Source organism: Antedon mediterranea, chromosome 2 (assembly GCF_964355755.1).
Source record: "Antedon mediterranea chromosome 2, ecAntMedi1.1, whole genome shotgun sequence".
NCBI lineage: Eukaryota > Metazoa > Echinodermata > Crinoidea > Comatulida > Antedonidae > Antedon > Antedon mediterranea.
The window spans coordinates 10,461,339-10,479,671 of record NC_092671.1 but is presented as its reverse complement, the minus strand read 5'-3'; the positions used below and the strand labels follow the sequence as shown (position 1 = coordinate 10,479,671).

The following is an 18,333-nucleotide window of genomic DNA, read 5'->3' as shown; positions in this document are numbered from 1 at the left end:
AACTCTCTAAACCTTGAAGGTAGGAAACAGTCATGGTCACCCACGAGTACGGGTATGTGTGCACTCTGCAATAATGACACTAAAACTATCGCACACTTTATGTTAGAATGTAATACATTTAGTAAATTAAGAGAAGAAATCTTCTACCCAATGAAATTACAATTAATGAATAACGGGTTTGAACATTATTGCAAATCTTTCTACGAAGGAACCTCTGAAATGAAATTACATTTGTTATTCAATTCACATTTATTTACTCATCGTTTATAAATACAGTTTCATAGCATAAATGATGGCAAGGATCCTGCATAGAGAAGTTTACACTTCTGTTTTCGCAGGACCCTTTTACATAAAAAACATAAAACAATAAACACAACATAATAGATACAAAATAAAAAAAAAACATTCCTATATACATTTTAGAGTTGTTCATCATCAAAAATCGATACTGTTTTTTTAACATGATTATTTGTACTATGTGTGTATACTCGCACACACCAACACAAATGCATAATATATGCATCTATATTTTATGAGTGAAGCATTTTAAGTTCTGTAATTCGATAAAATGTCTCTTTTTACATATTTTTTTAGTATTTTATAATTTTTGTTAACAATATCTAAGTGATTTCTACAGAGCTCGTTCCATAGTTTCGGTCCGTGAATACTGATAAAATGTTGACCAGACGTTAACCTAGAGTATGGTTGTTTTACGCTACAAATATTTCGAAGATTATGGGTAGTATTTTCGTTTCTTTTGAATATCATTTGGATTCGTCTGGGTAAAACATTGCTTTTAATCTGGGCCATGAAACCTAGGACGGTAACTCTGTTGATATCTTGTATGTTAAGTATATTTAATTGCTTAAACAGTGGCTCAGAATGTTGCCATGGCTTTTTAAATAAAATTATTCTAGCAGCCTTTTTCTGGAGTTTAAGAAGGGATTCTAGTGTACTATCATATGTACTGCCCCAAATAATGTTTCCATACTGAAGGTGCGGTAGAATTAATGTATTATACAAATTTGTTAAAATATAATTAGGAAAAAAATGTCTAGTTTTTATCAATATTCCAATAGACCTAGCGGTTTTTTTGCTAATAAGCCTTATATGATTTTTCCAGCAAAGGTTCTCATTTATTACAACCCCAAGAAATGTTACATTTTTTTGTTGTTCTAAAGTAATGTTATTCATTTTCAATTCAATGTTGGTTGTAATAATACGCCTTTGGGCAGTTTTAAAGATTACGTAATTTGTTTTGCTGGTGTTTAATAAAAGTTTATTAGCTTTGAACCACATATTAATTCTATCTAGTTCCACATTCATAGTGTTTGCCAATGCGTTCAGGTTATTTCCACACTTGTTGTATCATCGGCAAAGCTAATTAATTCAATTTGTGTACTTGAGTTACATATATCGTTTACATATACAAGAAACAACAAAGGTCCCAAAACGGACCCTTGTGGAACACCAATACTAGTCTCCTTAATATTAGACGAAGTACCATTTATAAAAACATATTGCTTTCGTGATTTTAAGTAGTTACTGAACCATTTTAGTGTAACACCTCTTATACCATAGTGGAATAGCTTGTTCAGTAAGATACTGTGGTCAATAATATCAAATGCCTTTGACAAATCCATAAATGTGGCAATTACGAACTCTTTGTTTTCAAATGCCTTTAGTATTTTGTGGATCAGATCAATTATAGCGTGGGAGGTTGAATGATTGTTTCGGAAGCCGTATTGCCAATCATTTAGTATAGGCCTATTGTAAGTTTTAAAGTAATTATACAATCTGGAATGGACTATCTTTTCAAAGATTTTAGAGAAAATTGGTAGTAGTGATATCGGGCGATAATTCGAGGCTAAATGACGGTCCCCTTTTTTATATATGGGAATTACTTTTGCAATTTTTATCTGTTCCGGTATTGAGCCGGAGTGAAGAGATACGTTGAATATATAAGTCAAGGGCTTTACAATAGCATCACCAACTGCCTTGACTACCTTTGGTGAAATATTATCAAAACCAGGTGTTTTGTTTGCATCAAGTGATTGAATCACTTTTAACACTTCCTCCTCATTTACATGGTAGAAAAACATAGAGTTACTTTGCCTGTTTAGCAGGTAATCAGAGTATTGTGCCGTTGATGGCTCAATACTGTCTCGTACCTTGAGACCAACATTAATAAAATAATCGTTAATGTGGTTTGCAATAGGCTCACAACCCTCTATGAGTTTGTCACCAGATGTAAAAGTGGATGGAACATTATTTTTGCCTCCACCTGGATTTATAATATCATTTATAATATTCCATGTTTTTTTTTTTATTTCCTTTAGTATTGTTAAAAACATTTTCATAATATGATTTCTTTGCCGTTTTGCATGTACGCATAAATGACTTATTAAACTCTTTATAAATATCCTTATTTTTAGACGAGGGATGTTTTATAAATTTGTTGTACAACACATGTTTTCTTTTGCTAGACTTTAAGAGTCTTGAGCTCATCCATGGTTGTTTGAACTTTTTATACTTTTTGTGATTTTCTTGAACTTTTTCTTTTTTTTTAAAGTTTTTATTATATAATTTTTTGAAAGTGTTGATAAAAGCATTGTAAGCATTATTAGACAATTTATATAATGAAAACGTTGTTCTTGGGGAAATTTTTGACTTGGCTTGTAAAAAATACCTACAAAGTGCCTGGGATACCAGGTTAGATATATATAAGAAATTACCAACATTACCGCAATAATTAGCCTATTTGGCTTTTACATTGATAAACTAGTTTATTTGCTTATCTAACTTCAAATACATATAAACATATATTTGTGTTTATCTCGATTTTTGTAAAAATAATCATGATTATGTATTATTTATACTTTTGACCTATTGTATCGTTATACTGTTATCCAATTGTTTTTTAGTTTTATTTTCTATGTATAAGTTTTTTTTTTTGTTTTTTTTTTTCAGTCAGACATTTTAGCTTATTTAGTTTATTGATAGACCAGTTAGATATACCAATAACTAATCATTAAACAAATAAAATCTTGTACTTGCTGTTTGCTATATCTATAATATCAAGTACATATAAACATATATTTGTGCTTATTTCGATTTATGTACCGTAGTAATTTTATCATGATTATGTATTATTTATACTGTTCACCTATTGTACCTTTATTCTGTTTTTTTTTTGTTTTTGTTTTTGTTTTGTTTTTTAGTTTGTTTTTTTTATTTACTATGTATAAGTATTTTTTTTTCTGTCTGAATTTTGTAAGTAGGCCCTAACGTGTATTTACTACTGACCTATTGCATCGATTTATTGATTTGCTCGTTATACAATTGTTTTTAAGTATCTACTCAAGTGTGCAATTACTACTGTACATTTGTTTTTGTTTTTGTTTTTGTTTTTTTTTCCAATGTAAGTTAATTATGTAAGTTTTATCATCATTTACCTTTTATATGTTGTTGTTTATATTTGTATGGACGCACCACCGAAAGGTGTGTGCCACTGATTCGAAAGTGAGTACCAATAAATACTGAATACTGAAATACTGAGAGATGATCCTAGCTTAAAGGGCGATCATACAAACCGAGTTCTAAATTGCTGTTTTGAGGTTGTAATTATTACAAACCCATAGGCCTATTTTTATTATTTCAAATAAAATTTATAATGATCTCTTACAGTACATTTTTTATCGTGAGCGTATTTCTACCTAGTATAAAGTAAATTTCATCGTCCCTTAAGAGGATGTTTAGACCTCCATGATTTGTTTAACATACAATTTATTGGGAGCAAAAGCCCTGAGCAAATCAGTGGCAAAATTAGGACTCTAATTGTCGAAAACTGCCAATTTAATGTACATGTCATAAACAAGCTTACACCAATTACAGTTTTTTAAGGGACTCATTTAACATTTGTTTGCAGGGGGTTCTTGATCATGGTTTAAGGCGAAGAAGTTATTAGATGGGCCAATTTTTTATATCTATCCCATCTGTTCCATGTGTTTAGTCGTTTAAGCTAGCTATTGAGCTATGACTAGTTCCAATCCAAACCTACCTTAAGTTAATTTTCGTCATGTAGGTCTAAGCCTAATTTAAACGACAGTTGTAATACGGTTGTTATAACAGAATATAACCAACCATGGAAGTAAAATGGAATATATTAAATAAAATAATGTCAATTACTTAAATTAAAATGTAAGCATGGTCAATAAAGAAAAAATAAGTCGACATATATGTGGATTAGTGCTTTAGCTTGTAAACACGCGTGTTAGACTAAAGACATTCTCATCTGGTTCAGACAAATTGGTAGGATTATTAACAAGGTCAGACATCAATAATTGTGTTAACGGAACCATTGGATTTGAACATGCTCCATGATTTGAATGTACATTTTGAAGCATTCCTAATATTTGGGAACAAAACGCAACGGAATTTTGAAGATTGCATTACCAGGAAAGTGAAAATAAATACTGAAACATACTTGAAAATATTATTGACAACACGAACCGTTGACTGAAACATGTACACATTAAGAACCATAACGCTATAGCTAAATTAATGTTTGAAATTATTTATATTTCTTTGTCGCCGCCTCGATATCGTCCGTAGTTCACGTGGTGGTTTGAGCGCCCGCGATTGGTGGTGGTGGTGATAACGATGATGAATGTTGTTTCTGATTGCACAGAGTTGTATACGATAACGCATGTGTGCTATAGGCCTAAAGCTGATTGCACAGAGTTGTATACGATAACGCATGTGTGCTATAAAGCTGATTGCACAGAGTTGTATACGATAACGCATGTGTGCTATAAAGCTGATTGCACAGAGTTGTATACGATAACGCATGTGTGCTATAAAGCTTGTACGAACTTAGAAATGAGAAATTATAATAACTTTATATGCAATATTAATTATTTTCTATTTATTATCATTTTCACATACATACATTATAATTCTTATATCTCAATTATAAATAATTAAAAAATTACTTTATTTGCACAACTTTTTCCTAATAAAAATAATTAATTTAGACAAGAAAAAAAACTATAATTCAAAATGTATACTTTATATATAAAAAAGCTGCATTAACAATATTTATAAACTGATAAAAATGATTTCATTTAATTCAATGAAAATATTCATATTCTTGATATCATTTAAAAAAAAACCAGAACATTGTTTTGAAATTTTGTTTTTCCTCACATTTTAAAGGTAACTCATCCACTTGAAAAAAACGAAATATTTATGAAAATTAATATGGCAAAAAAACACAGAATTACATTTTGTTATAGACAATAATGTTACTTATTCTAAATATTATATGGTAGGTATGCAGTCTATCTCATAAGTCCAACAGCTGTTTTGGGTAAGTTCGTAAAATGATAGAATAGGCATTGTTAACTGGATATGCAGGTTTTTGGGGAAATAAGGAGTAGACCTACCATTGGTACTGCATAAAAATGCATAGTCCCCATAAAAATGCATAGTCCCGTATTTGCCGCATGATGGTTTTTTTAGCTGAGGGAGCGAGTAACACCTCTCATATATCAACTTTTTGGGATTACATTTATTACACAGAGTATACAAAACAGTTATTTGATCAAGTTCCACTGAATAATTGCACAGTCCCTATTACCAATAGATATAAGAAATTTATCGGTTTCTCCAAACACCACTGATTTAACTCCGAAAGCATGACCGTGAAAATTCTTAAATTTTGCCTGAAAAAAAAATGTATGTATCATAGAAATCTCATAAATATTATGTATTCATAAATCTCTTAAATTATAATTTGTTAATGTAAATACATCAGTATATTAAGTGGTTACATCAGTAGATTAAGTTTATCTTATAATAGTTTAGTCCAGGCCCATCCGCATATCGACATTTCTAATTCCAATCTTTATCTGTTTCGTCGTAATTTAAGTGTTTCTGAGTTGTTGTAATTGTCTCTTTTCAACCAAGCTGTAAGTGGCGGATTTGTTTCTGTTGTTGTTTCTGGTTTTAAAAATAAAATAAAATAAAATACCTCTTGGTTACTACAAGGGTGTGTGTACAATTTAATATCACCATCTTCATCACCAGCTGCCAACAGATTTTGATCATGTGATCTGTCAACGGTAGTAAACTCAGTGCTGGCCATTTCACCACCCCAAATTCCTACAAATCAATAGTGTATATAATAAACACTTTTGCAGAATTGTATATAATATATGTCATATGGTAAGATACAAAAAATGTCAGATTAGAGGAGATGGGGTCGGGGTAGATGGAGGATGCATGATAGATTATATAACTCATTTAAAGTAACTTGTTACACCTATTTGAGTGCAGTGGTACGGTGTGTAGCTCCCACGCAATTCTTAAGCTCTGTCTACACTATCAAACTTTATGTGACAAAAAAACGTGTGATGTGCCCAAATATGGTAGTAATATGACAATATGACATCATTGTGTCCATATATGGGCACATCACATTTTTTTTGTCACATAAAGTTTGATAGTGTAGACAGAGCTTTATAACAAAAAGGCGATTTTTAAACCAAATAATTTAAATTAACTAATTAACTCTATTTTATATTCTATTAAACAATACAATTATTTATTTTAGATTATAAAGGGACCCCAACAGACATAATCTCTTAAGCTTATATAAAGTTATCCTGGACAGCACTATATTTTAGGCAATTTTCCAAATAAACTGTAATAAAAAAAAAATGGTTACTAACCATTTGTATGGTAACCAACCATACAATTGTTTGTCATCCATTCTGCATTCCTAGTTTCTACCAAATTGTTGATCAACTCGCATGAAGGCGTAACTGAAAATGAAAAAGATAGCAAACACATCAATAGAAAATTAATATGTTCATACAAAGTTTATAGTTCTGAAAAGAACTGTTTCGATCAATATACTTTGATTGTCCTCAACATTATTGATTTCACCATGCAAACCTTCAAAAAAATTAATGTCAATTTCCTTCTTTTAATAATGTAAGACACATTTATATTTTAGTAATTATAATAATATTTATAAGCAGGAGTGAGAATAGCGCAAAGCTCAAAGAGATTCTGCACTCACTCCAAATTTGACCATCTTGATAAATATTGTAATTAAAATATCAAATAAATTAATCAATTATGATAATTACTTACAATTAAAATACTCAAATGTACTTGAACTGCTCTGAAGAATGTAATCTTCATTATAACATTTATCTTTTGACCAATCAAGACCTGTTATTGAACTTTGATGAATGTTACACTTTCCAACGATCTCTGTCCTCCTGCCATCATCAATCAATCTCACTGTTGTGATTCTACCATCATAGCAACCAGCTGCTAGTGTTTGTCCATCTTTATGAATATTCATAAGGAAGTAATGTACATTAGGTAAATTAGCATTACAACAATATTTTCAAGAAGACAAATTAATTTAATTAATTTGAAACTACTGTAAACTCTCCTTATAAAAGGCACAACAAGGAAAAAAGGAGAGTGCTCTATTATTACTAAACTAAATCCATGTTCGCTCTCCCCTTTTTCCAACATCCCTCTCTAATGCAACTCTCTGATATGTCTAAGCTTAACAAATTGAAATAAATTATAGATTTATTTTATTGTCCTGATGAAGGAATAGTGTTTTTTAAAAGCTTGGCATTTCTTTCGTTTTGATTTAGCTTTTATTTCATTTGTATCTCTATTGAGATCCAGTGATACCCACATCATCAGTGTTTTGGATCTATAGATTTCCAAATACATCAAAATGTGCACTTCTAAAGAGTTGAAAATAGACCTTAACGAGGAGAGAGATATTGTTAAACATCACTGTACCAACAACCAATGCAAATTGAATAAACATATGCTCAAAACTTACCAGGAGAGAATTTAACTGTTGTTATCATACTCTTGCTGACCTTTGACCGATTCAACTCAAACAAACTACCTTCAAGATTAATACTAAAAAAGCAGAGACTGAAAAACAGAATAATTATGTATAAATTTAAATTTTTGATGTATTTTAAAATTAGATAATTAAGATATTAATATTGAACATGAAGAATTAACCAGATTATACTAAACTAATTATGTACTCTACTATGTAATGCTAATTATTACAAAAACTGCAGGCATACTGTATGTATCATTAGAGAATCTATAGCACAGATCTATTAATATTATAAAATACTAACATAAATAAATAATCTTATAAATAGTTCTTTTTATTACAAATATACTTTTAGTAAAGTAAGACTATTTTCATGTAACTTTTGAACAATTTGCAACAAAACACAAAAAGATTAAAGCAACATGCAGCAAAGATTAAAATAAATCCAGAATAAAAGATCCTTAACAAGTTGTTTATACACAGCAAATAGAGACACAAAAAGAAGAACTCGTACATAGATTTTAAAATAGTGTGATCATTTCAAAAAGTAAAATAAAACTTGTTTGTTATAATATCTTCATAACTACTTATACTATTTAACAAGTTGCCATAGGAACTAAATAAAGTAACCATTTTGTTGTCATTACTGCCTCAAGTATGGGGTGCCAAATGTGTCACAACATTATTATATACTGTTACTAAAATTACTATGTGTGATTAAGCTAAAGTAACATTAAGTAATATTAATTATTGAAGAAAATAGAAACATTTACTGAAAAATAAAGAATATTGAAGCCAACAACACACAAAAGCAAAGTTAGGAAATTTCTAACACAAATTTCTTACAAAATAGTAAGAAAAATCAAAATGCTATATAAGTCTATAATATAAAAACGCAATTAACTATTTCAAGGCACTAACCTGCTGCCAATACTGGTGTTTTAGAATAAAAACGAAAGAGAGAAAAAAACAATTATGGTGATGGAAACTCACTAAATTTCTTATGAAACTGATCGTTTCATTATTTTACATACTTACTAACTACGGACAGGAATGTATTCAAAATTATTCCATAAATTGTATTTGTTTAAAGTATCTTTCACATCTGTTCCAGTCTTGTTCTGGCTCTAGTTCAGGTTTGCGAGTACAGCATTAGCGACTCTTCCTGGTAATTAAGCGCCATGAGCTACATGTACAGTATATCATGTAAAAAGATTGGTGCATAGCTGCATGAAGCATCGTGAAAATAAACATTGAGATCTGATTTTATTTGCTTGAGCAGGACCGGAACAGATGTGAAAGATGCTTAAGCGGAGCGGAGAGATTGTATGTCACTTCAAAGCAAAGTATTTTCAAATATACATTTTTTGATTTAAAAACATGAATGCCATAAGCATCTATGATCGAAACTCATTTTTTCTCTACTTCTTAATATAAATATCCTTTTATTTACTTCCGCCAAGGAGGTATATGTAATCGATCGCATGTGTCTGTCGTTTTGGAGGAATACTTAAAAAGTTATTGCAATATCTTTACTAAAATAAAAATACAGATAGATATGTGGTCAAGGATTACTTTGGAGGCAATCCGGACCACGGTCCCAATTCCAGACCACTTTTTGGTATTATTTTCAGACCTGCTAGTGTTAGATAGGACAGAACTTTCTAAAGCCGGTAAGTAGTCTTAAAGTAACAATTAACTGACCATGCAATGAAATACTTACTCTGCACTCTTACCACCCATCACTAGGATGGTGCCATTTGGATGAATATCTACGCACTGAATATTGCAATCTTTTACCCAATGCTTCCACAATGCTTGATGTGTATTGGAATCATAGCAACAGACCATACCATCGTATCCACATGTTAGGAACACACCCTGAGCATGTTGTTGCAATGAAGGTGCAACAGCCGTCTGTGCTGGGTACACCCTCAAGCCATGTACTTCATCATAGTGTCCCTAAATGGAAATTGAGGTAAAAATTTGGTGACAGCAGAAACAGTTTGTTATAGCTTTATCCCTTGTTTTAAGCTCTGTCTACACTATCAAACTTGTGATCAAAGTGTGATGTGCCCAAATATGGTAGTGATATGACATCATCAACATCATCATATCCATATATAGGCACATCACATTTTTTTGTCACATAAAGTTTGATAGTTTAGACATTTAAATAAATACAATCCACTGTCGTGGGCTGGCACACAATGTCTAGTTTACCAGAATGAATTTTGAAGAAAATTACGGACTCAGAAAAATCTACTTTTAAAAATTACAATGATGATTTAATAACTATTTCAAAGTAGCTTTGCATCTGGAAGCTAAATCAAATAGTCAGATGTTTGCACTACTTTACTTGAGCAGGCTTGGTGGTCTACTGGGTATGAATGCCAGGCTAGTGATCAGGTATTCTCATATGTATATTGAATAATTACGTCAGAGAGTAGGGCAAATATATATCTGGAATGACCAGGTGAGAGTGTCATGACTTATCCTTTAATAATCATTCTCACTTGGTAATATAAATTTATATGTTTAAAGTATATAATTATGTTGAATGAACAATAAAATAAACATTTCAAGTAAGTTCAAGTTAAAAATAGTATTTTGTTGTTACCTGTGTTATGAGGTTTTTTTCAATGATTGCCCCTGATAACAATGGTCCAGTGTCCTGCAACTCTGACCTCAGTATACAATTGAGTGTCGTTCCAACATAAGTAAACAAGTCATCTACAAGTATGGTACGAATACCCCCAGCAGAAGCGGGAATCTGCAACAACAAAAATCCTTTAGTTTGTGCACTCTTTGTGTTCATAATCAGTGTACCATGTCCCGCATACCTGGCTCAGACTATATATTGTGCCAGTTCTGCAGTACATATCATTTCGAAACCTGATCTGCACTGACGAGATCTGATAAAATCGAAACAGTACTGTCTGCAGATTGTATATACAACATATATATAAATTACTGAAAAAATGACAATGCTGTGGCTGGATCTCAAAAATAAAATAAGCAAAAAGCTAAATCAAAACCATAAAGACTAGCAGAACATTCAGGCATTCATTAGTGCAAGTTATATAATATATATATATATATAAACAAAATATGACTAGAAAATAGTTAAAAACTTTCCCAGTACAAGTTGATTTTGATACCAATGTTTTGGATGCGTCCCATAACAAACATACAACCCTCTCCTATAGTATATAGTACTATATAGACTAGAAAGCTTCATACACTGTGCTGTGTCACTGTGATAAGCTGCTAATCAACTAGTATGGAACTTTGGCCTATGATTTTTAATTTGATGTGTATTAGTTATAACATAATAAGTAAAATCATCTTACGAGTAATTCACTTGATTTATAACATTTTGAATCCTTGACATCCCAAGCATATATACTACCATCACGTCCTCCACTTAGTAGTGATTTCTTGTGTTCAATTAAAGCAAATATTGGACACTAAAAAAAATAGAGATCAACATTATAAAATGTAAAAGTAGAATAATTGAGATGGAAAGCAATATGTACGCTTGCATGGGAGCTATTATCCAGATTCAACTTAATTGAATATACAGAAACTTAAAGCTAGGCTATCTACACTATCAAACTAGTTAGACAAAAAAAAAGTGGATGTGCCATATATGGTAGTGATATGACATCATTATGTCTATATATGCATTTTTGTTGTCACATAAAGTTTGATAGTGTAGTTCTAGCTTAGAACACAATTATTCTTCCTCACCTGATGTGCTTTGCGTATCACTTGACTTGGAGTGTTTTGTCCACTTAACCAAATCATGATTGTTCCATTTGAGTCTCCTGTCACTATGTCACCATTTGCTCGAAACAGCATACATATTATGAATTTAGGTTTTTCATTCTCCTAAAATAAATTATACAAAAATACATTTAAGTAATACAAACACATGGTAAGAACCAGATACATAATTGGGAATGAGAATGATAAGTTTCACCAATCAAATATTTAGTTATTTAAAAAAAACAATTAAAAATAAATTTGTTCGTTAGTCTTACCCCATAATCAGCTTCCATCGTTTGTTCGATGGCACTTCCCTTGAGATCCCAGAAAACCAGATGATCTTTGCCAATCGACACAATGCATGTTGTTTTCTTTGGGTGAAAACCGATCTGACAAACAATATCTGTATTGCACTGAAATGGTTATAATGAAATCAAAGATAAAATATCATGTTGTTTTAAGGTTTTTATGAAACATATACTGAACATAAATTATTACTCTGCCTAATTATTGTAGAATATTTTTTTTTAAAGGGAAGCCAATATCTAAAATCCAACCAGGCTTACTGGAGACATTTGGATTTTAATTTAAAAGAAAAACACATTAGAACGATCACAGTGAAATCATGAATGTATAACAGACTATAACATTAAGCTGAGCTTAACATAGACGTAAGTCTTATATGTTTATACATAAATATACATACATATATTAATTTCTGATACATATCTAGCTCTACTAATGGTATCAAGCACTGTAACCAGACGATCTAGTTATCTCTTACTCGTATTCATATTACAGTATGTATAAATTGCTACTAATAAAAGATAATGCAAAGATACATAGATATATAGGGATACAAGTTATAAAAAAATCTTTCCTTGTGGACAAACCTTAGTTTCAGACACTTTTTTATATGTCTTCGCATCCCATAATGATAGTGTGTGACTTTCATAATTATCGACAGCTGCAAGTAAATTCTGCAAAAAAATTAATAAAATATATCCTACTTTAAAAAGAAAATCAATCAATATCACAATTATTGATTTATGAACGAAAAATGAGAAAATTATAAAGCTTATGCTATGTCTACAATATCAAACTAGTTTGCCAAGTGTCATGTACCCAAATATGGTAGTGATATGCTCAAATATGGTAGTGATATGTCCTTATATGGGCACATCACACTTTTTTGTCACAAAAAGGTTGATAGTTTAGACAGATTTTAGATGGGGATAGATTGCTTATCTTAAAAATTATATGAACATATTATATTTTTTAAATTGTACACGTTTTAAGTGAAGTAAATCTTGTACAAATTTAAAATAAAAATCGCAAAACACTAACTTGAGAAAAAGACAAACATATAATAGCCTGTTGAAATCCATCATCTTCAATAACATGCAATGTTTTTAAGTTTGTACTATTCCATATTCGAATACAAGTCTGAAAAAAAAATAAAATAATGTATTTCATTTTGAGTTAAATTTGAAATATACAAAAATACTTTAGAACTAATATATTTTTTTCCCTAAACATGACATTTTCAATCATCGTCGTTCATTGTAGAATGAACTGCAGCTGCCATAGGTTCGTAGAAAACATGTTCCGAATTTCTTTAATTTGAGGATGAATAATTTCATCATCAACAAACATACGATTGATTTATTAAATTTAAAAATGAATTTGTTTACCTTAACTTGTTTTTTAGTACCATCTAAATCGGATTGACCAGTTGCTATGGTTACCTGATCTTCATGGACTGCCATACTACAATGAATAGACACAAATCAATTAAATCTAAAAATTAAATTATAATTGACTATTTTAATAACCTAATCTAATATCTGTAATTAGAAAAATGGTAGGCTCCCAAGTTTGAATCAAACGGTTTTAAAATTAGTCTAAATCTATCCTGAGAAAAGTAGACCAATTCAAACCACTGTTTTTAATTTAATAAATCCCAATTCATAGAATGAGTAACATACCTTCTAATATCACCAGTATGATCCTTGTAATAACGTTGTTTCTGTTGTTTGTGATTGTAAATAATAGCTATATATGAGATGAAGTATACAATCTCACCACTTGATATACGATGTAAGTTATTCCTACAATCATTGCCACGATACCCATAACTAGAAAAATAAACAATATTTGTTGAAATATCCTTCCATGCAAACCTTAAAAAAACAGTAAAGCTCCGTCTATATTCTATTAAACTAGTTTGACAAAAAAGTGTGTACCCAAGTATGGTAGGGATATGCCCAAACATGGTATCGATATGACCTCATCATTTATATATGGGCACATCACATTTCTTTCGTCACATACACAGTTTGATTGAGTGTAGATAAAGCTTTACAATTCATGTATACACATACAAGAAAACAGTCATTCAATTAACATAAGAGAGTTTTATAGTGCAATATGAAATTGTTCAAGTTAAAATAGATGATAACACTATTCCATTGTAAAATTGTACGATATAAATTTAATATTGCTTACATCCAATTAAGTGTTAAATTCTCCTTGGGTTCATCAAACTTTAGTTTCTTGTCAGCAAAAGTATCAGGAACGTGAACTGTCATTGGTTGTTCCCTAACAACTACTTCCATCTTCACTGGCTCTTGCGGTATTTTCACCTTTGACCCTAACAATATGAACCAAACGTTTTATAAATGGTAAAGATTATAATTATGTTATATAATGAACATAAAAATATGGTAATTTTGGTATTTTAATAGCGTTTGATAACATAGTGTACACACCTTTCATATACATTTACACAGACATACAACTCACAGATTATTGGAATGCATAAAGAACAGAAATTTACAATGAATTTTTGAAAAAAATATAATTAAACACTGAAATAAAGCACAACTCTTTGTTGACATTTAACACTGAAGCGCAACAATGATAGGAAGAACATTGAAACATAATTCTCTAAACAGACAACTAAAGGACATATTGTTAATAATGATTATGATAATGCCAATGATGATGATTATGATAATGCTGCAGATGTTAATGATTTTTACACTGATGTAGATGATGATTTATACGATGATGAAGAATAAATTCTTATTCAAAATACAATCTAACACAAAAAAACGGTTTTGTAACCCTTTTGTCCCCGATTTTTGTATACAATGAATGTTTCAATGCAGTTTTGTATATAGAGCATCAGCCATAAGCAAGCATACAAGCCATGATCAACACTTTTCATAACATAAACCAACATTTGGGTTTGAAAGCACTTTTCATAGTTATACCTGCCAACTTGTCTGTACTCTTGTGCCGTGATAAGAATCCTTTGAACGAATTCATAAGTTTGACGGGTTTTCCCCAGTTTTTAGACCCAAAAGCCCCTGATGCCCCTTGTAACAAGGGAGCTGTGTCTGGGGCTGGTTTTAATAATGATGGCATAAAAAAAAAAGAGAAAGAGGGGAAAAAAGAAATCATCATTTAGTACTACATGCACAGTTCAAACTACTGTAGTTAAACACTAGTTCACACACACTAGTTAAAATGTCTATCAGTGCCACAGTCACTTAAAACTGTGTGGCTCCTCTTAGATATATTCAGATATTGCATTTTCTATATCTTAATGCCCTGTTGTTGTGCTGCTATATACTTCTTGTGTTTTTATATAGCATTTATATTGCTGAAACAAATGTTATTATTAATTATTGTGATTTGAAATAAGAATATAAATAATTTTTCGCTATTTTAAAAGTTATTGAAAATAAAACGTTTACAAACCATGTGAGCCTGCTGAGCTGTGACTACTGATTGAGTTCAAACTGTGGCTAGATTCAATACGAGACAACGCCTTTTGCTCTAAAAAAATAAAACAAGTCATTGTTGAATTAAAATAAAACCTGTTAGTGCTCATTTATTATCATATTTTACTCCTATGCACAACCAGAAACTTGGTTATACAGAGTATGGTACCTCCATGAGTTACTAATGCATGTTCTATAATATTGCACCTTAATGAACGTATTCTGGTATTCTAGATTACAGCACAACTCCAAAAATGAAAGACATGGGAATCCTACACTTACAGTATAAACTACAGTACATTTTTTAATATTAAAAGCAACAACTCCTATTCTGTTTTGTTTTTAACACAAAAAACACTTACAAAATTTTAAAATTTCAAACTATTTTAACAAAAATAGTACAAATTAAGACTTATTTCTTTTTTTTTTAGCCAAAAAAAAAAGAAAGTATGCTTCAAAATTGAACACATATCATTTGAAACTTATGTCCTAAAATAAAAAAAATAAAAAATCTGTTTGTATAGTGATATAGGTAGTCTAATCAATTTCAATGCAACATTTTTTTCAGATTAATTATTATACTACTGTACTGTAAATATCTGGCAGCAGTGGATACAGGCATTGATTCACAGAATTACCACCCCAGTAGTAGAGAGTGAATTGGTTTAATAAAACATATATATGGCTGTTACAACACACAAGCAAAAACAATACAACTTTATGCAAAATCCCATGGCATTTAGTTATTTCTTTATTCAGAACACTATGTGGTTAAACTTGGCAATTAAATAACCCAACTCAAAAATATTATTGTCAACCATGATGATATTCAGTGGATGAAAACAATAATAAATTGTAGTGGCAAATACTGATGCACACGAAATAGCAAAAAGTGACAGTACAAGACAGTATTTAAATATAAACAAAAAATAAAAGACCTTGGCTTGATACCGAGCCACTATCCAGTGAAAGGTTGATAGACCCAGGGGAACTTGTTCCGGATTTGGCCTCCATGGCCACAACTAATGTAAGCAAGATTATTTATAACAAAAAAGAAAACATTGTTTTAATGAAAAACATATTTGGCCGCGAGTAGAAATAAAAGGCCTTATACCTACACATTTGTAATCAATATGTATGCATGTTTTGGAGCTTTTAACAGGTTATATCACAAGCTATTTACAAGTATTGGATAATAATGTTCTTATTCTGTATGTTTTATTACATATTGAATTAAATTTCCAAAAAAACTTTCGTCAATAATAATTCCTATTTCTATATTTTGTAAAAAGGATTTTAAAGGAATTAACTATTGACAAAATTGTTTCTAAATGTATTGATAAATATACTTATAAACCCAATGTACAGGAAAACTAACAATACGTATTGATTTGAGTATTGTTTCTTAATTTTTTGAATAACTATTGTCTTGTTATCAGACTAAATGACTGATATATCATCTGATGACATTATTGATTGTAGTTGGTCAATTTAATGGTTGGTATGAGTGATTTATTAATATTACCTTTCTGTCCTTGGGTTGTCATGACTACAACATTTTCAGATGATATACTCTGGTTCAGTGGACTTTCAACAGTATCTGATATCACAATATAAAGTTTATTATTTTAAATAAATATAAATTTGTTATTAAAATAAATATTATTTATTAATAAAGGTACACTGTTGCAGGCCTTTATTTATTATCAAATGAACAATTACCCAAAAATAAAATGTTACCATTGATATTCAGTTACTGTGTTTACCTTTTTGTGCTTGTGTTGCTGTTGCTATTGAGTTCTGGGATGATAGGCTCTGATTTAAAGGGCTCTCAGAAAGGTCTAAATAAAATATATCAATACTTTGTATTCTACTACAGCTGTATGACGTGTAGAAACTACTAAACGTGTAAAGCTATGTCTAAATTATCAAACCAAAAAATGTGATGTGCATATATATGGACATGTGACATCATGTCACTATCAATTGGGCACATCACACCTTTTTGTTAAACTAATTTGATAGTGTAGACAGAACCTTAGACTGACATGCACAAATACATTGAAATGGTAAAATATTGGCCACAATATGATTACCCTATAGTTTTCTAATAGACTTTATTGCAGACAGAACATGTCAGTCTCAATATGCATACATTTTTTTCAAAGTTTATTTTCAACTTATAACTCAACAACTGGTTGTTTACTCTGTACAAACATGGAGTAAAGAATAAGTACTCCATGGTACAAACAATGATATTAAATTCTCAGCAATATATACTGAATAACAAGACTATAAAAAGTCAAGTAAATAACCAAACACACGCCAGCCTATTGCTATGAATATATATTTAACATTATTTATGATATCGCAATATTGATCATCAGAACTAATAAAACTATTATAATGCAATAAGACAAGAAGATGAATGTAAATATACATACTGTCAACTCTCTCAAAAAACACTCTTGGACCCAAATGATGTTTCTTTTTTATTATTGGAAAGTGTTGCAGTATACATTGGGACCTATGGAACCTTAGGGAATGATTGATTTTGTGAGTGTATTGGTGTATTAAGAGATTCCAGTATAAAAACACTGAATGAAACTGCCAAGCCCTGACATGGAATCCACAAGACCAGAGGACTCAAAATATAGACCAAGTTCCAAAGAACACCTGCATGCGAATCCTATATACTGACACCACAAAAAGAATGTGGAATGACAACACGACTCTGAATAGCATGATGGCCTACAGTATACCCTAGGTGGAGTCAAAGTAAGTATCTAAAGCTTATGTCTACACTATCAAACTAGTTTGATAAAAAAGATGTAATGTGCCAAAATATGGTAGTGATATCCTAAATATGGTAGTGAT

General features: G+C 30.6%; 1 protein-coding gene across 3 annotated transcripts in view; it reads right to left on the bottom strand.

Moving 5' to 3' along the window:
* Nucleotides 1-4,962: 4,962 nt before the first annotated feature.
* LOC140040360 (uncharacterized) overlaps nt 4,963-18,333 on the bottom strand; it is a 30,707-nt gene continuing 17,336 nt past the window's right edge. The window contains exons 17-35 of one of the 3 annotated variants that reach the window (XM_072086241.1): nt 17,223-17,297; nt 16,982-17,056; nt 15,434-15,511; nt 14,944-15,075; nt 14,174-14,318; nt 13,654-13,803; nt 13,360-13,435; nt 13,013-13,111; nt 12,559-12,645; nt 11,941-12,078; nt 11,648-11,788; nt 11,248-11,364; nt 10,515-10,667; nt 9,618-9,856; nt 7,883-7,980; nt 7,162-7,362; nt 6,735-6,827; nt 6,035-6,165; nt 4,963-5,726 (exon numbers count right to left, since the gene is read on the bottom strand). In XM_072086241.1, the coding sequence (XP_071942342.1) occupies nt 5,598-5,726; nt 6,035-6,165; nt 6,735-6,827; nt 7,162-7,362; nt 7,883-7,980; nt 9,618-9,856; nt 10,515-10,667; nt 11,248-11,364; nt 11,648-11,788; nt 11,941-12,078; nt 12,559-12,645; nt 13,013-13,111; nt 13,360-13,435; nt 13,654-13,803; nt 14,174-14,318; nt 14,944-15,075; nt 15,434-15,511; nt 16,982-17,056; nt 17,223-17,297 (2,357 nt within the window). In that variant the 3' untranslated portion in view covers nt 4,963-5,597. The remainder of the gene's footprint in view (nt 5,727-6,034; nt 6,166-6,734; nt 6,828-7,161; nt 7,363-7,882; nt 7,981-9,617; nt 9,857-10,514; nt 10,668-11,247; nt 11,365-11,647; nt 11,789-11,940; nt 12,079-12,558; nt 12,646-13,012; nt 13,112-13,359; nt 13,436-13,653; nt 13,804-14,173; nt 14,319-14,943; nt 15,076-15,433; nt 15,512-16,981; nt 17,057-17,222; nt 17,298-18,333) is intronic. The other 2 variants (XM_072086243.1, XM_072086242.1) reach the window with 2 other exon arrangements.